We start from the raw sequence: 24,760 nt of genomic DNA, 5'->3' as shown, positions 1-24,760 counted from the left end.
GTTTTTTTTTTTTTTTTTTTTTTTTTGCCACTTTAGCTCTTTCCTTGAAATTCTTGCAAGCATGCATTTGTGAATATCATAAAAATTTTGTTTTAATCAATATATATCCGTGTTAGTACAACATCGAAAGCGTGTAGTACTATTATTTAATGAAACCTCTAGATCACTATGTATATTTACATGCACTAAATAAATTCTCTTTTCCCCGTAATTTTTACGTAAACATAACATTATAAAAATATATATCCTCTAACTACATATGATCACTTGCACCAAATCTTCACGAGCTAGACCGGAACAAAGACGGCCTAGTGAGCATCGACGAGCTTGAGCTTCTAGTGGGCGATGACAAGGCTGTAAACTTTTTCGATTTCCCAAACCTTGAACATTACCATTGTTCAAGAAAATAGGGACCAAATCAAGAGGGCGCCCTCGAATTCGCAGAGGACGATCTTCAGAAGGCACTCGGGATTTTTTATTTGAATGGGAGACGGATCATCGTCGAGGAGTGGCCAAGATAATTGTATGCAAATGATTGGCGTCTAGGACACTAATTCGGACGGATTGCTAGATTTCGAGGAATATAATTTAAGGAAATGACGTCCATGGATTCTTTGGAATTATATTATAAGAACTTTGCTCTTTTTTTCCAAGACTCCTTGCTTGAATGAATCTTCTTCATTGTGTGTACGTACATACGTATGTGCCTATATATTAGTTTGCTTTGTCTATAAGGTTCGTGGTTGCTTTTTTCAAGAAATAGAAAATGATTTACACACTTTTTAAGGTAATTAACGGGTAATATCTAATCTATTGATAAATGGGGACAAAATTTAATACGATCTGATTCTGATACATGAAAGCCAATAAGTATGTTGCAATTTTATTAGATAAGTATGCAAAAAATGAGACATAGTAGTAATACATATGATTTGTAACTTTAAGAAGTACTCATATGAAAAATAGCCAATAATAAAATCAAATAAGAATTATTGTTGATCCAATAAGGCTTGATATCAGCTCATTAAATTTCATGTCATGTGCGTTCCCTCAATAATTAAATCAAAGGGCAAATTAAGTAATCGGTCACACAGTTATTGGCTAAGTAAGACAATACTGATATTTTTGACAACTTTCCAATTTGCATACCTTCTAATTACATAGGAATACCCAAGTTTGAGAATAGGTTACATGTCCTTATCACAATACACCTGAGATAGGATTATAGTCTGAAATATTAGGGGGAAAAAACTCCATTTTAGAGTATAATCAAATAAAGAGTGAGAAGAAGAGGGGGTTGTTCTTGTCTTGCCGAAGCTTCCTCCTTGATGGCTACAGTTTCAAAGGAACACAAGCAAGTAGAAGGAAAAAAGAAAAACAAAAAAAAGTGAAGAGAAACAAGGAAATAGACATAATACTACAAGATTAAGATTATCTTAAAACTGTAGATTGGAAAAAGATAAAGACAGTCACATGGAATTTAAAAGTCAAAAAAAGGGTGAAAATTGCAATAAATAAATTACTTAATTACCCCTTTGGTGGTGGGGAAGTAGCAAGTAATACTCCCTCCGTCCCCCATTAAGAGTCACATTTTTCCATTTCGGTCCGTCCTCAATTAAGAGTCACACTTCATTTTTACCATAAATGGTAGTAGGTCTCACATTCCACTAACTCACTTCATTCACATTTTATTATAAAACCAATATAAAAAAGTGGGTCTCACATTCCACTAACTTTTTCAACCAACTTTTCTTTACATTTCTTAAAACTCATGCCCGGTCAAACGGTGACTGCTAATGGGGGACGGAGGGAGTATATACGATGATAACTTTTAATTTGCAACTTTAATTTAGTATTATAAGTATGTGAAAAATAGCCATAATTAAAATTTGTAAATGATCGAATGCATAGTTTAGTAGGAGTAGTTGTTTTATTAGTACTTATACTCAATATTATTGTTTGGAGTTTAGGGTTTAGGGTTTAGTACTTATACTCCATATTATTACTCCCTTCGTCCCAGCTAAGATGACACATATCTTAGTACTTATGCTCCATATTATTGCACATAACATACATAAAGAATTAATTCCACGGGTGAAAATTAAGTTTTTTGGGGACGAGAAGTAACAGAGGTAGTAGTAGTAGTAGTCGGTGAGTAGTGTAATAGGAGTAATCATAAGTGTGGTCCCCACCTCAAAATTTCCTATATATGATATCCATACTACTATCTCTCTTCACAAACACAAACACAAACACACACACACAATCAAAAACTCAAAAACACACACACACACTGAGAGTGAGCGATGGAAGAAGCTACCAACAAGGAGACTGAGCTTGCACTTGCCGCCGCCGCACTGGTGGCTAACAGCCGCGCGGCGGCAATCAGTGCGACGCGGGTGGTGGCCGAGGCCGAAACCGGAATGGTTTCGGCCAACAGCACGGCGGTCCGCACCGCTTTCCGGGAACTCAGAGATGCGGCGCGCACCCAACGCGACGCCTCCGCTCGCGTGGAGGCGGCGGCATCCAAGGCGGAGGCGGCTCACACCGCCGCCGCCGCCGCGCTGATGGAGACGGCCTCTGCTCAGGCGGAGGCGCATCTCGCCGACGCTGCCGCCTACACGGCCCGTTTCCGCGTGGAGGAGGCCCGCGCCAATGCTGCCGCCCGCACCATGGCTGCTCGCGCTCGCCGCTCGCCTGCTCACCCTTCGCCGGCCCCTTGAATTTCATCATCCAATTTCTTACTTAGTGATTACTATTTCTATTAATAATTCGCCTTTACATTTACCCTCATTTGCCGTCTGTAAATATTAACTACTCTCGCCGCTGTTTGCTGATTTTACCGGATTTTATTATTAATATTATTAACTATTGTATGTATCTCGCATTTTTTAGTTATTTACCAGTACTCTCTTCTCTCAAATGGATAGTAGTAGATTTTTAAAAATTACTGTAAATCATCTTCTTCTTTTACTAATTCACTGATGAAAATTGAGATTCAGTAGATTGGTTGGTAGTATAATTATCGAATCAACTACTACCATTCTTTATTACATGTTTTTAGTCATAAGAAACATATTATATTGCTTTTTAAGTGGAGTTATTACATACAATCTTGTTTTGTTTATCAAAAAAAGAACCAAGCTATAGGATCACCAACCACTCTGCAATAAAACAGAAGCAGTGAGATCCATTTCCATTTAATATTACCATGTGCTTGAATACTAAGGATGATTAGCACGAGTTTTGACATAGTAATCTGTAAATTTTTAGCCAAATCGCTTATCAAATTTCTTTAAGGATTTTCCTCAAGCCAATGGCATTCTTATTTTTTATGAGAAAACTAACAAGACTGACAGTTGCTATTACAAGGTATAACCATTATCAACACAGCAAAATATCCTACAACATAAACCATAATGATTTCTATACAAGAGTTGATTTTGACTTTGACCTTATCAGAAATATAGCATTTAACTTAAAGAGTTTGATGAATTTTCAAACCTTTACTCACCCAATTATCCAACATTCTCGAGAAATCCTTGAGAACATGGCGTACGTCGTTCTGATCCAGCTTCATTTTAATTTGTGTAATCCTTTACCTTTTTCTTCTTGTAATTACAAACAACAATTCAAAACATGTTTGTAATTTACCAGACTTCCTAGTTACTATAATCAAAGAATATTTCTTATACTATAAATAAGTCATTGTGTGAACACTTGTTTTTTATGAGAAAACTAAAAAGGTTCAGGATAGAGAAGCTGTTACAAGGTATACTCAGCCTTGCATTATCAAGATACAAATTGATGTACAAAATATTCAGAAGTCTAGTGATAAATCATAAATGTTTAATTATTTTTTAACATTTTACATTAAAATTGATACTCCCTCCGTTTCGCCATAGTTGAGTCATTTTACTATTTCGGGAAGTTTCTTCATAGTTGAGTCATTTTCGTATATGGTAACTTTTTTCTCTTTCTTACTTTATTCTTTCTACTTTATTCACTTTACACTTTATTCTCTCTACATTTTCCTCTCTCTTACTTTTTTTATCTATTTATTTAACACACCCAACATTCATTTCTAAAACTCCGTGCCCAAAAGTCCGCCTCAACTATGGCGAAACGGAGGGAGTATGTAAGTATTAATTAATTTAAAATAAATCTCATACTAATTATGTACATTTATCTATCTTTCATATATATTCATAATGTTACATTATGGCTGAAGAAATCAGTTGTGTTGGCTGACGTGGCACATAATTGATGAGCTGGAAAAGAGAGCTCATGAGGCGGTTGAGTGAGAAGAGTAGAGTCCAGCTCACACGCACTCATACTTAAGCTGTGGTGAGCGCACACACACAGTAGATTCATAATTGTAACAATCAAGATCAAGAAACAGAGAGATAGAGAGATTGAGTCTCGTGAGGGGTTTTCACTTGAGTTCATAGCTTTATCCATTCGGCTTGATAGATCAGTAGCTAGCTGCGTTTGTAGCTTGTATTTTGTAATCTTGTTCCGATTAGTTTCAGCAATAGAATCGACTCACCTTCGTCCGTGGATGTAGTCTTACATCGAACCGCGCAAACCGTTTGTTCGTGTGCTTTTCGCATTGCTTTCATTATTCACACATAATATACAAAATATCTAATTATTATTATATTTTTTATATTGAAAAAATGATGGCATAGCTGAGAATTGAATTCTGCTAATGCACTTCTATCAACTAGTATTATCACCAGTGCTATGCACGAGTCATATAATTTTCATTTATTAAAATATAAATTCAAAATAATAAACAGAACAAACCTTAGGTAGAGAACAAAAAGTAATTAAAGTATTGTCAATGGAGAATGAGTCTCATCTCATTTGAGTGAAAAGAATTTTCAAAATTGAAAAATGCATATTCATATGAAGAAATAGTGCATATTCTAGTGGGACGGAGGAAGTACTATTTTCTAAGAGTCCGTAGTCCACAATCTACAAAAGTAATTGTAGATCGACAACAAAATTTGTGGCTACATTTGTTTAGCTATTTTGATTTTTCTTTTCGTAAATATTAATGTTCCTTTTTTTATATTAATTTTTTTCTGCTTTAGATCTGCAAAATAACTGTAGATGGCAGCTAAACTTTGCCATATATTTTTATAGGTTATTAATTTTGTTTGATCAAACGATAGAATTCCACTATCATTTGATGGAACACAACACATATTAAAAATTACTGTATTGAATATAGATCAAATTCATAGAATAACTAAGAATCTAAGATCAAATCACATAAATATAGTAGTTAATACATGATCCAATAATTATACAATATGATTACCCAAAATTTTATCAAACTGGGCGCCAAAAGTGAATAGTCAAACTGTGACTTTATATATGTATAGATATTTTAGAATAACGTATTTGAATACTTATTTTATAGTCAAAACTCGAATGGAATGCTCTACCATAGCTCCGCCCCCGCACTTGTATTATGAATGTTAAAAATATTTTATAATTAGTGGAGAACCATTTGAAATAAAATGCTAATCGGTGGGAATCTCCAAATTAAAATTGAATGGTAATATCAAAATATTCACGTTGTCTTAATCATTTTCTGGTCATGGAATCTGCGGTATATTTTTTCCTTAATGACTGTCTAAATTATACTCCCTATTTTAATCAGTGGAGAACCATTCCAAATTTAATGCTGATTGGCCGTGGAATCTCAAAAATTAAATGATAATATCATAATATTCACGCTATAGATGCAATTAATTTTCAGTTATGGTAGTTATATTTAAACAAAAAAACAAGGTTTGGAGTAACTCTTATATAGCTATAAATATAGGCATGGAAGTAATTTAATAATAGAAGAATCATAACTCTAGAGATATAATTAACAAATTAATATTGTACTAAGAAATTTCAAACTTATTTAATTCCCACCCTCCTCTTAAAAAGAGATTATAAATAGTTCTCGATCATGTGCTTGAACCCGACCAATTTTATCTCGTCTCTTCTCTCCACTCCTTTCTAACTCATTCCTCAAATTACTCACACCAAAATATGAATATCAAGAATAAAAAATTTAATGATCTTCTACAAGAACTCATCATCGAAATCCTCTCACGACTCCCCATTCGGACCATCTTGATATCCAAGTGTGTTTGCAAGTTATGGCATGGTCTGGTGGAGAGCCCACTCTTTGACTCAGTGCATTCTCGTCATCAGGCAGCCTTGTCCTTTACCTGCCTTCCCGCCATCGAATTCTCAAGGGCCCACTCCTTCTTGGGGTATATTGATGATTATGAAATGATTCATAAATCACCCAAAGGTTCAGTTCTATCTCACACTTTTCCAAACCCTTATAAGCCATTTATACATAGCTCGGTTAATGGTTTGCTCTTTATGATCGACTTTGACTCCACGTCTGAACTGTTCATATGCAATCCAATCACTCGTGAGTATGTGAAAATTGAGATGGGTCATGAGTGTCAATCAAATAAATATGCATTCGGGTTTGGAGTGAGCAAAAGTGGTCAGTATAAGATTGTCAGGTTTCATGATAAATGGGATTTTCCCCTTACGTGTGAAATATATAATCTAGGAACTGGGCAGTGGAAAAGCATCATGGTTGAGGAACAATTGGAATTCAAGTCTCAAATGAAAAAAGTGCCCGCTTGGGTAAATGGGAATCTTCACTGGCTTATACTTGAATTTGTGAGAATTAGACATATTCCTCCGAAAATTTATTATCTCGATCTTGAAACCGAGCTATTTAATTATTTTTCTTGTCCACCTAGTATTCAAAATTGTGAGAGTAGTTTTTATTACACGCTATCTGCTTTGGGGAGACGCTTGTGCTTCACCAATGATGAATTTGCAGATAGGGTTGAAATATGGTGCATGAAAGAATATGGGAATGACAAATCATGGACTAAAGATTATGTTATCATGAGAATCCCACCTATGGTCACATTTGATACATTTGAAGATATTCATATCAAAATTAAAAGTCATTATCTTTTAGGGCTTTTAGAGGGTGATAATGTTTTGGATGAGCAACTCCAAAATGATATGTTAATGATCCCAATACATGATATGCTTTATCCCCTTAAAGCATTCGAAGATGGCGGGATCTTACTCGCTTTGCATTTATCTGGTCGACTATTTTGCTATTCGAAGGAGACTGAAGCTATTCGAGAGATCAAGAAAGAGAGTAACTATGCTGGTTCGAACTTAATTATTCATAGTTCGAATTTTGTTTCGCTCAAATCCTTGGTGATGGAAAATATGAGGGTTGAGTCGTTTTAATTAAAGTTTTATTATGCTTATATTATCTTGATTGCTATTTTTTATGTTGTATATTTTCATAAGTCCAATACTTATATGATTATATCTTTGTTACATAATAGTACATTATTTTATATGGTGTGTGAACGGATAGATTGGAAATATTATCTTAACAAAAAGTTGTCAACAAAATTTAATACGATCTGATTCTGATACATGAAAGCCAATAAGTATGTAATATGTTGCAATTTCACAAGTTGCATTGTGTACATTTGCAATCACATGTTTTGACTTTAATATAAGCAAAATAAAAAATATTGCAACAACATGAAAAATAATTAACATGTATTGTAGTAGAAATTTTATGCAACATGGATGATACGATAAGTTGTCATTAAATAAAAAATCATTATATATAATTAAAAACGGCAATGTTTCGGATCCATTTTGATTGTAACTGAAAAATCGTAAAAAAATTCGAACTAAGATTTATTAAATTTATTTATGCTTGAATTAAAGTGCACGTGCATTAATTAGTGTTTAGACCACCATATTCCTAAATAGAAGTCGTGTGTGATCAACAACCGCTAACTTGTCAAAAAGAAGTGAAAATAAATTATTTTCAATTAATCGAAACCGGCCAAGTTATCCATGAAATGGAGTCCAACCAAATTTAACTAAATTGAAGAATAAGATACACATTGTAAATTATTATATTTATATTATTCAACATTTAGGCTAAAAAGTCTTCTCGCAATGGTCTATGTCTCTATGAATACGATTTAAATCTCCATTCGACGTTTGAATATGAATTTGATGATGTGCTAAAATATCAACAGTATCAGAATCTTCATAGTCCGTAATATCCACCATAAACAATAAAAAATTTAATTACTCTCTCCGTCGCACAATAAGAGTTCTGTTTTACCATTTCGGTCCGTCCACAATAAAAGTCTTATTTATTTCACTTTTACCATAAATGGTAAGTACACTTCATTCCACAAACTTATTTCACTTACATTTTATCGTAAAACTAGTAATATATAAGTGTGATCCTTATTTCACTAACTTATTCAACTCACTATTCTTTATATTTCTTAAAACTTGTGCTATAAGTCTATAACTAAATAGCACTCCTATTGCGGGACGGAGAGAGTTTATCTTTGGTACCTATTATAACATAATTATAATTTTATTAGGATGAATTCTTTGTACATCCAAGATGCACTAGTTAATTTTATTGGATTAGCATCCCGAGTTATGAGGGTTGACAAAAGGTTTGGGTATGTGATAAGGAATATACTCCCTCCGTCCCCATAATTTTACCCAGTATTCCATTTTGGGTCGTCCCCCATAATTTTACTCATTTCACTTTTATCATTTTTGGCAGTGGACTCCATATTCCACTAACTCATTCCTACTCACATTTTATTATAAAACTAATACTTTAAAAGTAGGACTCACATCCCACCAACTTTTTCAACTCACTTTCTATTAGATTTCTTAAAACCCGTGTCGGGTCAAAGTGGGTAAAATTATTGGGGACGGAGGGTAATAGTTAAGTCAAATTTATATTCCCTCCACTCCATTTTAGAAGTCTCATTTGAATTCGGCACAAATTTTAAGAAATGTAAAGAAAAATTGGTAAAAAAAATAGTGGAATGTGGACTTTTATATATTAGTTTTATAATAAAATGTGAGTGGAAAAGATTAGTGAAATATGAAACCTATCACTCCCTCTGTCCCATTAAATATGCAACGTTTGCTTTTGCGCACTTGTTTTGAAAAAATTATACTCAAAACACGTGTGAAAAAGCAAACGTTTCATTTTTAATGAGACAGAGAGAATACCATTTATGGATTATTCCAACCAAGACTCTTAAAGTTGAACGCCCATAAATGGTCAACTGGGACTCCCAAATTGGGACGAAGTGGGTATTATTTTAATTTTACTCGAAAGGACATCTTTATTTAAGTCAAATTTCGATTCTTTTGTTAATAAAGAAAAAAAAATTACTTTAATGCATGACGTAGAGAATTTCGTTTTGTGGAACTGAACGAGTAAAAAGGTTAAGAGTGTGAACAATTCTTGATTGGATCATGTCTCATTAGAAGCTGAGAGCTTTCGAGAGTGAGTGATAGTGTTTTTCATGATCATTTGAGAGAAATATAATAACACCAAGTAAATATGAGGTGATTAATAAATTTGTCTATACAAAATATAAAAAAAATCGAACAAAGCAAATAATTAGTTTTAAATACAGACACGTAGGCCGATCAAAGTAAGTTAAACCAAAGACCAATGTCCAATTTAATTAGAAATTAGGCCAATTTAATTGTATTTTGAGTTTTCAATTCAAACCACTAGCCACTAATTTTGAGTTTGAGCGATAGTGGCGAGAAATAAATAGAGTGGAGTATTTCTGATTTCTTTTTCTTTTAATCCATTTGGGCTGGGCTACCATGACTTAATATAATTCTCTGGGCTAAGTAAATGGGATAGGATTGGACCAGGTTTCGATGGAAAAGGTTGGAATTTAATTACATTAATTTCTGAGTTAGTTTAATTAAATTCTGAATTATTCTATTGAATTCATGAACGTGTTCCGGCTGGCTGGCGTCTCCAGCGACGCCTTGGGTGGCCGCAAATTATCAAATTTAACGAGGCCCAATAAAGAACGACGATTAATTAAATCTAATAATTTAATTAAAATATAAGTTCTAAAATTCTAAATAAAGAACGAGAACATAAGCGAACATTAGGATGCCTGCTTTCTAAAATAATTATTTCTCAAGATTGATGCTTTCTAAAATAATTTGCTCTTCATGGTCAACTTTAACTCTCTGTCTTAACTATTCCTATGCAATCCAATCACTCGTGAGTATGTCAGGATTGAGATGGGTCATAAGTGTCATTCGTATGAATATGCATTTGGGTTTGGAGTGAGCAAAAGTGGTCAATATAAGATTGAAAAGTTTCATTATTATTGGCATATTCCCCTTACATGTCAAGTATACAATCTAAAAACGGGGCAAGCATCATGGTTGAGATACTATTAAAATTGAAGTCTCAAATGCAAAATGTGCCTCCTTGGGTTAATGGGAATCATCATTGGCTTATACTTGACATTGAGGGTAGAGATATTCATCCTATCATTTATTATCTCGATCTTGAAACCGAACTATTTAACTATTTTTCATGTCCTTCTAGTATTCAAAATTGTAAAAGAAGTTTATATTACTCGCTATCTGCTTTAAGGGGACGTTTGCATGAAGGAATATGCGACAAATCATGGACCAAAGATTATGTTATCAAGAGAAAACCATATATGCTCACATTTAGCGATATTCTTCTAAACTATTGCAAGTTTAAAATTCATTATAGTTTACCAAAATTTAATAATCAATATGATTTACATGAAATCAAAGACTTTTTAGATAATCCTGCAATTATAGAGTCATAGACCTCCAAGAGGATGACCATAATATACTTTATCTCGCTAAAGCATTTGAAGATGGCGGAATCTTACTCGCCTTGCATGCATCTGCTCGACTATTTTACTACTCAAACGAGACTAAAGCTATTCAATAGATCAAGAAAGAGAATGACTGTGATATGTCCAACTTAGTTATTCATTGTCCAAATTTTGTTTCCCTCTTTGATGATGGAAAATATGAAGGCTGAGTCGTTTAACTAGAGTTTTGTTATAATTATATAGTTTGTTGTTAGTTAGGATTTACTTTGTTCATATTTATGAGAGTAGGAGATGATGGTCTTGGCGGGATCTTACTCACGTCACGTTGGATCAATTTGCTCGACAATTTTACTACACGAATTCGACTAAAACTATTCAAGAGATCAATAAAGATTTGAGCAGTTGTGACAACATAGTTATTTATAGTCCTAGTTTTATTTCGCTCAAATCCTTGGTGATGGATAATATGAGCGTTCACTCATTTTAGGGTTTTATTATATAGTGATCTTTGTTATTTCTGTTGATTTTATTGTTTCTTCGTATTTACTCTTAATTGCTTTGTTTTGTGGTTTTTTTCCAAATATCTATTTATTGCTTTGTTGGTGCTTTATTATACTTAATCAAGAATATTGCAAATGAAAGAAGATGCTATGCTGGATTGTTTTCATAAATCTATTACACCTATTTAAGTGTTTCGAAATTTTAAATAATTTTTTATTTATCATTAGATATTTGGTAGTTAGAAAAAATTCATCACCATCAAATAAAGTATACTACTATCAAACCTAACTTGACATGCAATTTTGCACTTACAAATATTTTACGGCGTCAATATAAATTTTACGGATTCCATTAAAGATTCAAAAATATGGATGTTACTGACAACGTAATTGGATGAAGATGTTATAAGTGCAAAATTGCATGTCAAGTGACGATTTACACACAAGAAAGGTTGAGATTCTTAAGTCCCATGATCAAAATGAAGTCCTTTTCAAAGACCAAGAGATAGGTATCATATACTCCTACTAAAGTTTTTTATAACAAGGTGCAAGTACACTCTGGCCCATTTTTACAAGCAAAAAATAGTATTGGGCCACATATCACAATTCCAACAACCTAGAGATGATTATTCAATTAAAATCAAATTTTATATATAATGATTGTGGGGTAGGTTCGTGTTAAAATGACAACTCCTCTTAAAATGATACCGTGACAACACTTATACAACAATATTATAAACGTTACACAGCAATATTACAAACACTACACAGCAATCTATAGAATGTTGTACAGTGTGTCGGATATTGCTGTATAAGCGGTGTCACGGTGTCATTTTAAGAGGTGTTGTTATTTTAACACAGCAAACCTATATATATATATATCGTGTTAAAATGATAACTCCTCTTAAAATGACACCGTGACAACACTTATACAGCAATATTACAAACACTAACACAACAATCTATAGAATGCTGTATAGTGTGTCGGATATTGCTGGACAAGAAAAATTGCTGGTTAAAGACCAGCAATTGCTGGCCGAGTTTTTCAGAATTTTTTTTTTTTTTTTTTTGCCACGTGGCAGCTTATTATCCATCCACGTGTATAAATGATTGGCTAGGATTGGTGGTATGGTGTTATTTTAAGGGGTGGTGGCACCCTAACATGCCCCTATATATATATATATATACTATTTTTTTCAGTTTTTCGGGTTTTTTTTTATTTCATTTTTTCGATTTAGTTCGGTTTTTCAGTTTTTTTGTTCGGTTCGGTTTCAATTTTAGCCTAAATTCGGTTTTTCGGTTCGGTTCGGTTTGAGCGAAGAATCGAACCGAAACCCGAATGCACACCCCTATGAACAACCCTGATTAAAGTGTAGTTATACTGTAGCTAGTTTCCGACAACGCATGACCCTCATGCATCGCCTCAAATTGAAAATTTTAAAAAAGCCCATAACACTTATGGAACTTAAATAATACTTACCCTAGAACACCAAAAGAATTATCTCGTATATTGAGATATTTGTAATTTTTGAAAATCCTTATAATTATTTATGACAAATGTGTCAAGTTATGGTATCTCGGTTAGTTACTTATTAGTTATGTACTCATTTAAACTAAGGTCAAGACGATACTCAAATTTGCATAAGTGTGTTTAGGGTTGGGGGCGGCTGAACTAAAATACGGAAATACGGTTAGGGATTTTAACATATTAGCTTTTTTTTATATACCGTACCGAAATATATCGGTAAGGTATCATACCGTACCGCAAATTCGGTATTTCTGGTATTTTTTTGGTACGATAAGTGCGGTATTTCGGTATATTTAGCCAGCCCTAGTAGTTATGCTCTAGCTAGTTTCCGATGACACATGACCCTCATGCGTCGCTCCCAAATTGAAAATTCAAAAAAAAGTCCAGAACACTTGTGGAACTTAAGTAATACTTACCCTAGAATACCAAAAGAATTATCTTGTATTAGCTAGATACCGTATATTGAGATATTTGTAATTTTTGGAAATCCTTATAATTATTTTTGAAAAATGTGTCAAGTTATGGTATCTCGGTTAGTTACTTATTAGTTATGTACTGTATTATTTAAACTAAGGTCGAGACGGTACTCAAATTTGCAATAAATGCGAAATTAGTTGCTTCGATCGACTAAAAATGGTATACGTGTTGCTACAAGAATACAATCACCAATAAAACCCACACACGGTATGCAAATTCACAAATCACTTTCCGAGAGGTTAGCCGAACACCGAAATTTCAAGACGGTGCGATCTTTTTACTCGTAAACATAACCCAATTAGTAGCTTGAATCGAAAATAGTTCGGTCATGTAAGACATAACTCGCAACTATAAGTGAATTGGCCCGATTAACATCCCATCCAAAATTCCATAACAATCAAGGCCCATTGGGCCAACTCAATCAAAGCCCAAGCCCATGTTCTAGATTGTTCATTAAATTTTTCTGATCACTCAAAAAAAAACCCTCGTTTCATCCCTGCAAGCTGAACCCTCACAATAGTTTTGGGGGAAAATCAAATTTCTGAGGAATTTGATTTTTTAGGGTTTCAAAAAAATTCAATCTCTCTTTTTCCCTCCTTTTCTTTCCCTCTCTTTTTGCAGCAGATCTCCATTGAAACACCACAAAACAACCTCAAATTTCACTCCCCACTCGTTGACTCCCTCTCTCACTCTTTTTCTCACAAGGTACTACATTGCTTGGTGTGAGATTTGTCAGAGCTTTTTCTGCTTTAGAGTATGAAAATTGAAGTGCCGAGGTGCTTGATTTTGTTTGGTATTATATGGTTTTGCTTGTGGCTTTAGGAGTTCTATCTCTCCGGTCGTTTCTAGGGTTTCCGTTGATTTTGTTGCAATCGGCAATTTTAACTGCGTAGTGTGATTTCATATTTTCGAATTGAAGTTGCTAAATAGTTGAGAAAAGCTTTCTTCACCCGTCAAATTCGTGTTTGCTCATGTTGCATATCTCAAAACTCATTTTTTTGTGCATTTTGAGCACTGCTTCGGTTTCTTCATTTTGTATGGTGACATTCATGAGTATCTGGTCTCGCATGAGGATAATTTTTTGGCTGGCGCTGCATTTTAACCTTTTTTTCTTGACGTTTGTGTGTGATTTGTCAGTAAAAGCTTCATTTTGGATGGGGTAAAACATTTAGCGTTGAAGTTTGAAGTTCTTACTCTTGTAATTGTGGCTTCCAGTGCATGTGATTATTGTAGCTTTTTTTATTCCATTATACTGCTTGAATGCTATGTAACTGCCATTCTTTCACTCCTCCAGTGAGGTAGATGAGATTATTAATTCCACATTTTATGCAGTTTCTTATTAACTTCCCCAAATTCAGGGATTAATTTTGAGATATACTTAATGAGAACAGTTTTGTCCTGTTGGGTCTTGTAAATGAAGTACAGTATGTATTTAGTTTCTCGGTCCACCTCCTAAAATGGCTTATTGTATCAGACTAATTCACGGAAAGTTGTGCATGAGATAAAAGATTTGATACATAAACTTTGGAAACGTTTTCAGGGTAAAAGGACTGTATTTGCTGGAATGTTCAGTGTATTAATATATGTGATGAAATTCTTGTTGGTTACTAGGATCATAGAGTTACTGTCTTGTAATATGATTAATTTTTTCCTACTAAAGTTGATATACTTCTAGCTTTTAGAAATTGATGGCAGAAAGTTCTCTGGGACCTTTTTGCATACCTGCTGCAGCCTGTGTGTTCATTCAGTCATTTATACTCAGCATTGTTGGAGTTGTTAGTTGGTGTTGAGTGAGAAAACAATAAGAATAAGATAAGCTTTATTTAGGAAAGTTATCATGTGAGCGCAATATATTTCCCAATGCTTATACTAATATCTATCTTGTCCCAGGCTCCTATCTAGTCTCCTGGCATTCTACATAAACTTATATGCTGCTTTGTGCTGTAAATATCTTCCTATTGATGGCTTCTTGATGTATTCTTTATCAGGTTTATTGACTGGCGGTTGAAGCTCGGGTTATTAATGGATTTGTGATCCCCTTCGCTGCTTGGATACAACAAGTTCTTGTGAAGGCCAAGTGCTCTGTGGTGCTTGGCCGTTGCTACTAAATCTGTTTCCAGACCACAAGGTTTGTATTTTCAGTTATTGGGGGTTTAGGAGTGTTGGTTGTGCCTTGTTTTTTGTTAAACTGTATTTTATTAGTGTGACTAGACTGTTAGCTTACACAAACTTTTAAGTAGTGTTCATGAATGGTGTGAATGTGGGTATGCTTGCAGAATATGGCAATTTACAGTCTACATGTTTGGTGTACTTAGGTAGCTCATTGTGGAATTTGGAAATCTAGTTTGTTTTCAATGGACTGCAACAAAGATGAGGCTATCAGGGCCAAGGAAATCGCTGAAAAGAAGATGCAGAGTCACGACTTTGAAGGTGCCCGAAAGATTGCTTTAAAAGGAAAAAACCTCTACCCTGAACTTGAAAATATTGCCCAGATGCTGAGCATCTGTGATGTGCATTGCTCAGCTGAAAAAAGGATTGTAGGATCCGAAAGGGATTGGTATGGAGTCCTTCAAGTTGAAAAGTCGGCTGATGAGGCAACAATCAAAAAACAATATCGCCGGCTAGCACTTATGCTCCATCCTGATAAGAATCGATTTCCTGGTGCGGAGGGGGCTTTTAAGTTGATTTGTGAAGCAAATGCATTGCTTTCAGATCCAGCAAAAAAATCTGTATATGACAGAAAGATAAACGCCTGGTCCAGATCCACAATCCCTCCAAATCATCAGACGAACAGAAGTTCTCAGTTCAATAGCCAATATGGTGTTCAAAACAAAAACACGTCTAATGGTTTCAGTAGCCTGAATCAACATCATAATACTCCCACTACTGAGTTCTGGACACAATGCCCTTACTGCAAAGTAAACTACAAGCATCCCAGAAAATTTGTGAACACGCGTTTGATGTGCCTTAAATGCTCTAAGCCATTTGTTGCATATGTAATCCCTGCTCCACAAGTTTCCTCAGGCAAGTTGGGTAACCAAGGTTCTCAGCAGTTTCCATCAAAACCTGATGTACACCAAGCTGCTGCTAAAGCGTCTTCAGTGCCCCAATCTGGATCACAAGGGGCTGCTGAGAATTTAAAGACCAACGCTGGTCCAGTTCAGAAGGAATCTAAAAATGCCAAGACCAATGCTGCTCAAGCTCAATCTGCACGTAAGTCATCACGGAGCAGGCAGCATGTGTCATATATGGAAGCTGATGAAGATAATGATTCTAGACCTCTCAAGAGACCTCGCGCAAGCACAGAGACAGATGCTAAGGAGCATAAGGATGCTGGAGACTCAAAGCATGTTAATCAAAATAGTTTCCCCACCGTTCCAGAATCTTCTAAGTTTGGAAACAAAGAGACAGGAGCTGCTCATTCCAAAGAAAGTTTGAAGGACAACAATGAGGGTTTTAATAAAAAAGCTGATATCAGAGGGGTAACTGGTGGTAGGTCTGGTGTTCCTGCTGACCCAGTTAAAGTTGAAAGCTCTGACCTAGACACAGAATATATGGAGTGTCCTGACCCAGAATTTAGTGATTTTGAGAAGATGCGTGATGAAAACCAGTTTCGTGTCAATCAGTTTTGGGCTTGTTATGATACATTAGATAGCATGCCAAGATTCTACGCCAAGGTGAGGAAGGTATGTTCTTCTCCGTTTGAATTGCATATTACATGGCTGGAAGCTGTTCCTATACATGATTCTTTTAAAGGGTGGGTAGAGGCGGAGTTGCCTGTTGGTTGTGGAAGTTTTAAGATTGGCAAAACTGACAAAATATCTGGATGCTTGTCACTCTCTCATCAAGTGCATTGTGAAAAAGGGAAAAAGAGAGGTTCCTTTTTCTTATACCCAAGAAAAGGGGAGGTTTGGGCTCTTCTGAGAGACTGGGACATCAGTTGGAGTTCTGACCCCAAGAATCATGAGAAAATCAGATATGAAATTGTTGAGGTTCTCTCGGATTTTGCTGAAGGTATTGGCATAGAAGTTGTCCACTTGGAGAAGGTCAATGGATTTGTGAGCCTCTTCCGGAGGCGTGAGCAAAATGTAATCAATTCATTTTTAATAGACCCGAAAGAGCTGTACAAGTTCTCACACTTTGTTCCCAGTTTCAAAATGACAGGCATGGAAAGAGAAGGAGTGCCGATAGGTTCCTTTGAACTTGATCCTGCTTCTTTGCCTCTTAATCCCGAGGACTTGTATTTCCCTGGGAAAGCAAAGGTCGAACATAGAGATGAAAATCCTAGTGTTGAGAGCTCACTGCCGAAATGTGCTGAGGAAAACGGTAAATCTTCTAAGTCAGGGAGATTCTGTAGTCCTCATAAGACTCTGGATTCGAAAGGGCCTACAGGGAAGAACCTCCGGCGATCGCCTCGGGGAGGGAATTTTATGAAGCAAAGCACGAAATGATGTCAGCATGTATTCCCCCAAACAACATTTGTTTACTGAGGCTGGTGAAGATTTATGGCTAGCTGGATGTGGATTTTGTGGTTTTCCCCCAACAAATAAACAAGTCAAGTCTTGGGCAAACAAATGGTAGGTACCCATGATTTGGTTGGTTTTCACTAGCTGTTTAAGTACCAAATTTCCGAATTGTTGGAATCTTGAACCTGTCTTGATGTCTCCTTCTGAAGCGTCTTGTACGGTCCGACTGTGCAGAACTTTTTGTTAGTGCATCATAACAGGAACTGAAGATGAAGTATTCTGCAGAGATAGTCATTTTTCTATATTGAGGTTCCAGCTTACTGGTAAAAAGGGTAGTCTCTGGAGGGGGGTTCACAATCTGTTTCTGTGGGTATGTACTTATAAAAGCTAGTAGAAGGTTTACTATCATAGTGTTGGTGGTAGTTTCTTAGCCTTTACTAGATTGGTAAAGAATTATTAATATTGTAGTTGCAGCTATTCTAACAAAGAGTAGATGACTGTTCTTTTGTTTATAATTTCCATTTATCTTTTGCATGCTATGAATTTGGAGTTCAAAGTTGGGCTTTGGCTTGTTTATCTTGCTATAAATCAAGAAGTTAGGGCTACCATTGAAACCGAATGGTTAAAGTCCCCAACTCAATTGTTATGGGATGACCCTCCAATAAATTCGGATTGAGACTAGAACTCATAGAGGTGAAAAAGTGTTAAGCATTAGGCAAAAATCGATTTACTTATAAAAACCAGTATATTTCTAATGTCGAATCAAGATAAAATAAAATTGGTGTCGAGTTTGATAACTTTTATAGTTGGCGTCTTACGAGCACATAGGCTATGAAGGTGAAACAACTTATTTCAAATTTATACTAATATTAGGAGAGAATTTTGGAACTTTAAAAAATACCATTGCACTATGTTTTGGGGGAAAACATCGTAAATTCTTATGCTTTTGGAAGCCTACTTAATCTATAATTATTATTATTTTTTGAGAACAAGGATCAATAATGGTTCTCTTGGTTCTCTATTCATTTGGTGATGACTTGAAATCCTAAACTATTGGATTGATATCAACTGAGTTGTGTTTCACCATCTTCTTACAAAAGCTAGAGTAAAAAAATTACTAACGTGGAAGAAAATAAACAAAATTAATAGTATGAGAAATTTTTTTTTAAAAAAACTTCACAAAATGCACAATGTAAAGGTACAGCAATGAGAAGAATTACATCTAGTGAAGTATAGAATGAGGAAAGAGCAGTTATCCGCGCCGCTGGTAGTCGTTCCCCCCATGCTCCCATGTATGTCCAATGTTTCATTCAAGCATATGAATGATGCTTGCGGCGATCCTTCTCTTTTGATGCATAAGAAGAGCTGTGATGGTCTCGTTCTGGTCGAAAAAACATTTCCACAAGAAATTAGAAATTATCATTGGCTTGTATAACTACTGGTCCTAGATATAGTGAAATATGAAAAAAGACGAGCAGAAGTACCTCGAGAAGAATGATGTTTGGACTTCTCCATGCGTCCTGTGTGTGATTAGGTCAGTAAGAAAGTTGAATAATGTACTCATAAACGAATAAACAGCAATTTGAGAAGAGCATATAACTAAAATAATGCTCACCAGAATCTTTTCCTTTGTCCCTTGAACGATGAACCCTCTCCCTAACCTTGTCTCTGCCCCTTTCATAGTCATCCCTCTCATCCCGTCCACGTTCTCTGTCAGAATCCCGCCCTCTATCATGGTCTCTGCCCCTGGTTCTCTCCCTTTCCCTGTCTCTCTCCCTCTCCTTGATCCTTTCGCCACCTGTCTCTGTCCTAGTGTCCGATGACAGTTTAGCCTGAGGTTCCTCCCTTGAGTCACCGCCATTTGTCGTGCTTTTACCATCCTTGTCACTTTTCTTTGTATCCTTCAGTTTTTCGAGAGAAGCTTTGACCAGTTCGTCCTTACCAGCTTCTGCATTGACAGCAGTGGAAGGCGCCTTTGCAGTACTGGTGTCTTCATTTGTGGTTGTTCCTGCTAATTGACCATCCTGAAAAGAAGTATGAGATACGAGCAGATCATCTACATTTGTTTACTCGATTCCAATGGAGACAATTAATAGCTACTGCAAAATGTATTCACATGTGCTTTGGTAGCAAGATGGAGAGCGTGAAAACATGAACAAACTGGAAAATAACATGAAACCTGAAAAAAGTATAACGTTGTTGTTTTTACCTTCGAAGCTGACTGATGTGGTGAATCCCATGATCGATTAGCAGGTGTGGTAAAGGAACCCCCTTCCTTACAAACAGGAATATACTGGGCCTTTGGAAGGCTGTACAGATGCGCCAAAACTCTACAAACCTCATCGATTCCAGATTTGTCGGCATCAAATGCTTTCCACCATGGAGGATTCTCAGGTAATGGCACTTGAGACCTGCGGGCTGCAGCATATACAACACCACATGCCACGACTGCACTCTTGAATCTCACACACAAAGTCGTGCGCAAGCTGTTTGTACACAACATAAGAACATCATTAGAATTGTGTGATAACTGTCAAGAAGAATTGGTTGATTAAAGACTCTTGGTCCACACATCCACATTAAGACTGCAATGTCAGACTATGAATGGAGAGAGCGAACCTACTAAGCGCTGTTGATAAAAAACGTTTTCAACAGAACAAAAACCAAATTCAAAGTTTTTTGTCTGAGTTCCAATCTTTTTACATCTTTTTATCCAAAATTCCAAATAAAAGATATATGGTACAAAAGTTAAACCTGTCGTTTGCAAGATTCCAAGCTTCTTGTCTGAGTTCTGGGGGAATTTCCAGAGTAGCAATGTAATTTGATATGAATTTGTGAGGGTGCTCAACATGACAGATGAAACCCATCTCTTTGAGAAGATGCCTTTCTGTTCTGACCAAATCTCCCTTCAGATCCACATATCTCTGTTAAAGAACAAAAGACATGAATTCACTCCCCAAATATATAAACACAGTCAACTCAGGTACTTGACTATTTGAGACACTAGACTGTGACAAAGAATGATCAACAGAAGAATAAAATAGTTCATAGCAAATCAAAAATATGAAAACAAGCATCTTAGATATAACAGTAGTAACATCTAACCTTGGAGGATGTGTCCAAATGCTCTATTGGCAAGTTCTCCCTCCTACATTCCATCCTGTGAAAGACAATCAGTATCTGCCTTGCTTTTCTAGGACTCTCCTCAAGTTTTGTAGCAAGCCAGAGACAACTAGCTGCAACCCTCTGCAAATAAATGAATCTAGTCAAAGTCACAATAGAATAAAAAAGATTCAAAATGAAAAATGTGATTAGGCATAGTAAGAACAAATGGGTAAACAAAAGAGACCTTCACATTAAACCGAGCAAATGACTTCTTGCAGTAGAAGCGATGAAATAGGACTTGACCAGTGGCCATAACAGCTTGTGGTCTGAGCATAGATAAGGAAATTAGAAAGCCAAAGTAGAGGACAAGGTGACTCACATATAGTACTACGCGATCACTTTACCAGATATTTTTTGCAGTTCAGCAGCAACGTAAGATTATTTCTACATGTAACAAAAACATGGAAGATTATACGCTAAACCACCAAAGTAAGAGAAATCGAATAAACAGAATATGGCATGGGAAAGGATACAGCTTAAGCAATATGCCGCTCTCTTGTATGAGGTCACAACCATAGATTCTAAGTGTAGTTTCAGTGGCCTCGTCAATGCCATCTTTACGAGATGGTGAACTCTTCAGCTGTTCTTCTGACAGATAAAACGTGTCAATTGCCGTATAAATCATGTTCTATCTTTCAGCAAGCGCGAGAATACTCAACCTGCCACCAGTTTTAAGAAATCGCAAATTAAAGCTAAAAATCGGGGAAACCACAGAACTTGGGTAAGCAATCATTTATGTTATCTTCAAAACTAAGTATTACATTATGCGGAGATCACATCCAAACCCAAAGACAGTCCACAACTCATTGCCAACTTAAGAAAACTCATACAGAAAAAATGCAAGTGTACAAAACAAAGCAGCAAAAAATGTAAATTACCTCATTCACCGAAGATAATCCAGTCCCGATGTGATCACTTCATAGTTAATTAGGCATTTATGAGTTTTTATAGACAAGAACTTCTCGCACATAAAATCTTTGACCAATTGATACGAACTTCTTGTCACAAATCAACATCATAACTTTCATCCTAGTGGTATCCCCAACCTAACAACATTCTTCATTATGCTGTCATAAATCTACTTTAACCCAACACTAAAAAGCAAATGCATTTTTAGATTAGTTTATCGCTTTCCCAAAAGTAGAATTACATAACCACATTCTCTTTTTTTACCCCTAATTACACACATGATTGAGCAACGGAGTCTGAAGACTTATCGTGAAAATTAACATTACCACACAATTCTAATAAGAAAGATGACGCACGATAAGGGAATTCTAAGTTTTATGCTTAACGGCAAACAACAAATCCACTAATTCAGGCCAACTCATGCGACCGTGGATAAAGCTTCTTACTTTGGCGGAGACGACGGTGATCTCAGCATAATATGCGCAATTGGGGCTTCGGGAATCGAAATTCAGTGATCGGAGCTTAAAAGGGTTCAAAATTAGGGCTGCGAACCTTTCTCAAATAAGGACCTCCAAACTCCACCATCGACTAAAACTCACAATCACAGATAGAGAAACCGAACTACACGAATGTAAACAAATTCAGGCCAACTCAAATTCAGAAATCGCAGGGCAATCAAAATCCCCTAATTCGAATCCATCAGAACGGATTCGTCTATCGCAAAAGCAAAAAAAGAGAAAGGAGAATAGAGAAATCAATAGCCAATGCTGGAATTCAAAGTTCCACTCACCCGAAGCAGCAGCGGCGGCGGCTCCGCTGTTGGTGGCACAGGGGAAAACGACGTCGTCGTAGTAGATGAAATCGCAGAGGGAAGAAAGCGGGTTTGAAGCACTTAGGTTTTAGGAGAGGGCTTATGTAATTAGGCAATTTATTAAATAAGTTGTAGTAGTAATAAGTTGGCCTATTTTTTTTATTCCACGTATGATAAGATTAGGGATTTCAATCTAGCCCGTAACCTGTGGACTGGTCCGAATAGCCCGCCAAATTTATAGGGTTAGGATCGAAAATTTTTAGTTCGATAAAATCAAAATCTGATTACCCGCACTCGATTAACCCGCAACTCGTGAGGGTCAGACCCGAAAACCCGATAAAATTTCTATTATTCTATTTTTTACTCCAAATTCGACACTTCATTAATTAATTTTAACTAAAAAAATAACTTTCAGTTTTATAATTAAATATACAAATTATATATTAAATTTTTAATATAATAATTGATAAATAAATTAAAAACTTCAAATTAACTACAAAAATATTTTAATTTCTAAAACATGCATTAAAATTCCACGAAATATCTCAAATATTAGTATTTGATCATGTTTATGATTGAGTTTAAGCATATATCTAAAATATATCATAATTAAATGTTCTACATTGTATGAATGTTAGTAATTTTAATCATTAATTATTGGATTAATCGCATGTTAATATTATCGGTAGCAACCCGATTAACCCGATGGGCTAGCCCGAAACCCGAGCTTTTAGGGTTAGGGTTGAGCTGTTATAACCCGAAAGAAATCACAACCCGATTAGCCCGCACCCGATTGCCCCGCAACTGAGTAGGGTTGGCAAAAAACACGACAGGCCGGCCCGATTGACATTCCTGGATAACATTACTCCCATTATTTATTATGGAATTTAAATCAATTTTATAAAAAAAATTCAAAATTTTCATTTTCTTATTGAAACTTGTGCTCAAATGTGAGTTTTCAATGGTTTAGTGCTTGAATTATGGTTGTTATGAATCTCAATAAGTTTGAACAGAAGATGGAAAAGTTACATCTGCATTTAGGGTTGAAGTTAGTGTAGTTATTGTATATTAATTGGGCTCTAATTTAGGCTTATAATGTTAATTAAAATTTGGGCTCTAGTAATGAATTTGAGCTTATAATGCATGATAAAATTTGGGCTCCAATAGCAAAATAGTAGTACTATAGAATTTTATATTTAATCTATGTAGTTTATACTTAACACTTTTACTCATATATTTTTTCAGATTTTTTGAATATTGAAATATAGTAATTTATGATATTTATTTTAGAAGTTTTTTTATTAATAAATGAAATTTAAATATCAAGTTATTTAATATTTCTTTATTTCTCTTGATAGTATATTGCAATATTGTTTGGAATTTTTGTTTAATATTTAGTGGGCTTTTTGGAAGTTATTGTATATTGTTTGGAATTTTTGGATTTTGGAGTATAATTTTGATTTCAAATAGTAGTATTATAAAACTATGTAATGTAGTACATCTTTCTTGATTAAATATAGTTTTTAATTTGAATTTTTAATTTATTGGACTCTATATAATATATATATATATATTTACTTTTAAAATTATTTTTTCAATAAGTAATTAAGTCTATATATAGTTAGAATTGAGTTAACTTTGATTTACTATGTGTTAGTTTCTTGATGTTAGATCGCACACTTGGTGTTACTTCTACTCAAGAGGGAAAATAAATTTTTGAAGTCTTTTTAATAAGTAATTAAATTCATAGTATATAGTTAGAATTGAGTTGACTTTGATTACTCATATTTCTCTTTTTAGATTTACTCATATTTCTATTCTTTTTACTTCTCAAAAATTTGAAATATGTTTCTATTAAATTCAAATGTGGCTAAATCAAGTAATTATGAAATACTAATAAATGATGATATAAAGTGAAACTAAATTAATATCATTATCATAAAGAACAATATGGCATAACATTAATATGTGTTGTGTACTTTTATTTGACTACTACTATTTATTAAATTTTATATAATATGTTTTTATTGTTTGACTACTACTACTTATTCATTCAAATAGTTGGCTTTTTTTATTCTTTTGTAAATAGTAGTATTACATTTTTCTTTATTTGTACTATGTCTTATTCTATTTCATCTACACAT

General features: G+C 35.0%; 3 protein-coding genes and 1 pseudogene across 7 annotated transcripts; 3 read left to right on the top strand and 1 right to left on the bottom strand.

The window, feature by feature from the left end:
• The first annotated feature begins 243 nt into the window (after nucleotides 1–243).
• Nucleotides 244–671, top strand: LOC148927027 (putative calcium-binding protein CML44; annotated as a pseudogene).
• A 5,386-nt stretch (nucleotides 672–6,057) lies between these two features.
• On the top strand, nucleotides 6,058–7,305 carry LOC148927026 (putative F-box protein At2g02030). The gene has a single exon (XM_089070245.1). It carries the CDS (start codon nucleotides 6,058–6,060, stop codon nucleotides 7,303–7,305), a length of 1,248 nt encoding a protein of 415 aa, XP_088926371.1.
• Nucleotides 7,306–13,768: 6,463 nt separating this feature from the next.
• On the top strand, nucleotides 13,769–18,246 carry LOC125196222 (uncharacterized). Of its 3 annotated transcripts, none has more exons than XR_007171840.2 (4): nucleotides 13,769–13,970; nucleotides 15,254–15,393; nucleotides 15,581–17,842; nucleotides 17,992–18,246. XR_007171840.2 is itself a non-coding variant. In XM_048094646.2 (3 exons), the coding sequence occupies exon 3, from the start codon at nucleotides 15,620–15,622 to the stop codon at nucleotides 17,714–17,716; it is 2,097 nt and encodes a 698-aa protein (XP_047950603.1). In that variant the 5' UTR covers nucleotides 13,769–13,970; nucleotides 15,254–15,393; nucleotides 15,581–15,619; the 3' UTR covers nucleotides 17,717–18,246. The 3 variants fall into 3 exon arrangements, 1 of the variants encoding a protein (XP_047950603.1); XR_016128997.1 differs by having other exon boundaries at nucleotides 17,941–18,246; XM_048094646.2 differs by having other exon boundaries at nucleotides 15,581–18,246.
• A 608-nt stretch (nucleotides 18,247–18,854) lies between these two features.
• Nucleotides 18,855–22,717, bottom strand: RCY1 (arginine-rich cyclin 1). 3 transcript variants are annotated; one of them, XM_048095636.2, is made up of 11 exons: nucleotides 22,596–22,689; nucleotides 22,388–22,426; nucleotides 22,252–22,357; nucleotides 21,370–21,555; nucleotides 21,081–21,162; nucleotides 20,837–20,977; nucleotides 20,486–20,655; nucleotides 19,941–20,217; nucleotides 19,347–19,755; nucleotides 19,216–19,251; nucleotides 18,855–19,112 (listed from the first exon to the last, which is right to left on the bottom strand). In XM_048095636.2, exons 4-11 carry the CDS (start codon nucleotides 21,519–21,521, stop codon nucleotides 19,042–19,044), a joined length of 1,338 nt encoding a protein of 445 aa, XP_047951593.1. In that variant the 5' UTR covers nucleotides 21,522–21,555; nucleotides 22,252–22,357; nucleotides 22,388–22,426; nucleotides 22,596–22,689; the 3' UTR covers nucleotides 18,855–19,041. The 3 variants fall into 3 exon arrangements, with proteins under 3 accessions (XP_047951593.1, XP_088925827.1, XP_047951594.1); XM_089069701.1 differs by lacking the exons at nucleotides 22,252–22,357; nucleotides 22,388–22,426 and having other exon boundaries at nucleotides 22,596–22,717; XM_048095637.2 differs by lacking the exons at nucleotides 22,252–22,357; nucleotides 22,388–22,426; nucleotides 22,596–22,689 and adding an exon at nucleotides 21,241–21,280 and having other exon boundaries at nucleotides 21,370–21,499.
• Between the last annotated feature and the right edge of the window lie 2,043 nt (nucleotides 22,718–24,760).

Source organism: Salvia hispanica, chromosome 4, assembly GCF_029641045.1.
Source record: "Salvia hispanica isolate PSC_SH4W2 chromosome 4, Shi_PSC_v1, whole genome shotgun sequence".
Lineage (NCBI taxonomy): Eukaryota > Viridiplantae > Streptophyta > Magnoliopsida > Lamiales > Lamiaceae > Salvia > Salvia hispanica.
This window is presented reverse-complemented; position numbering and strand designations above follow the sequence as displayed.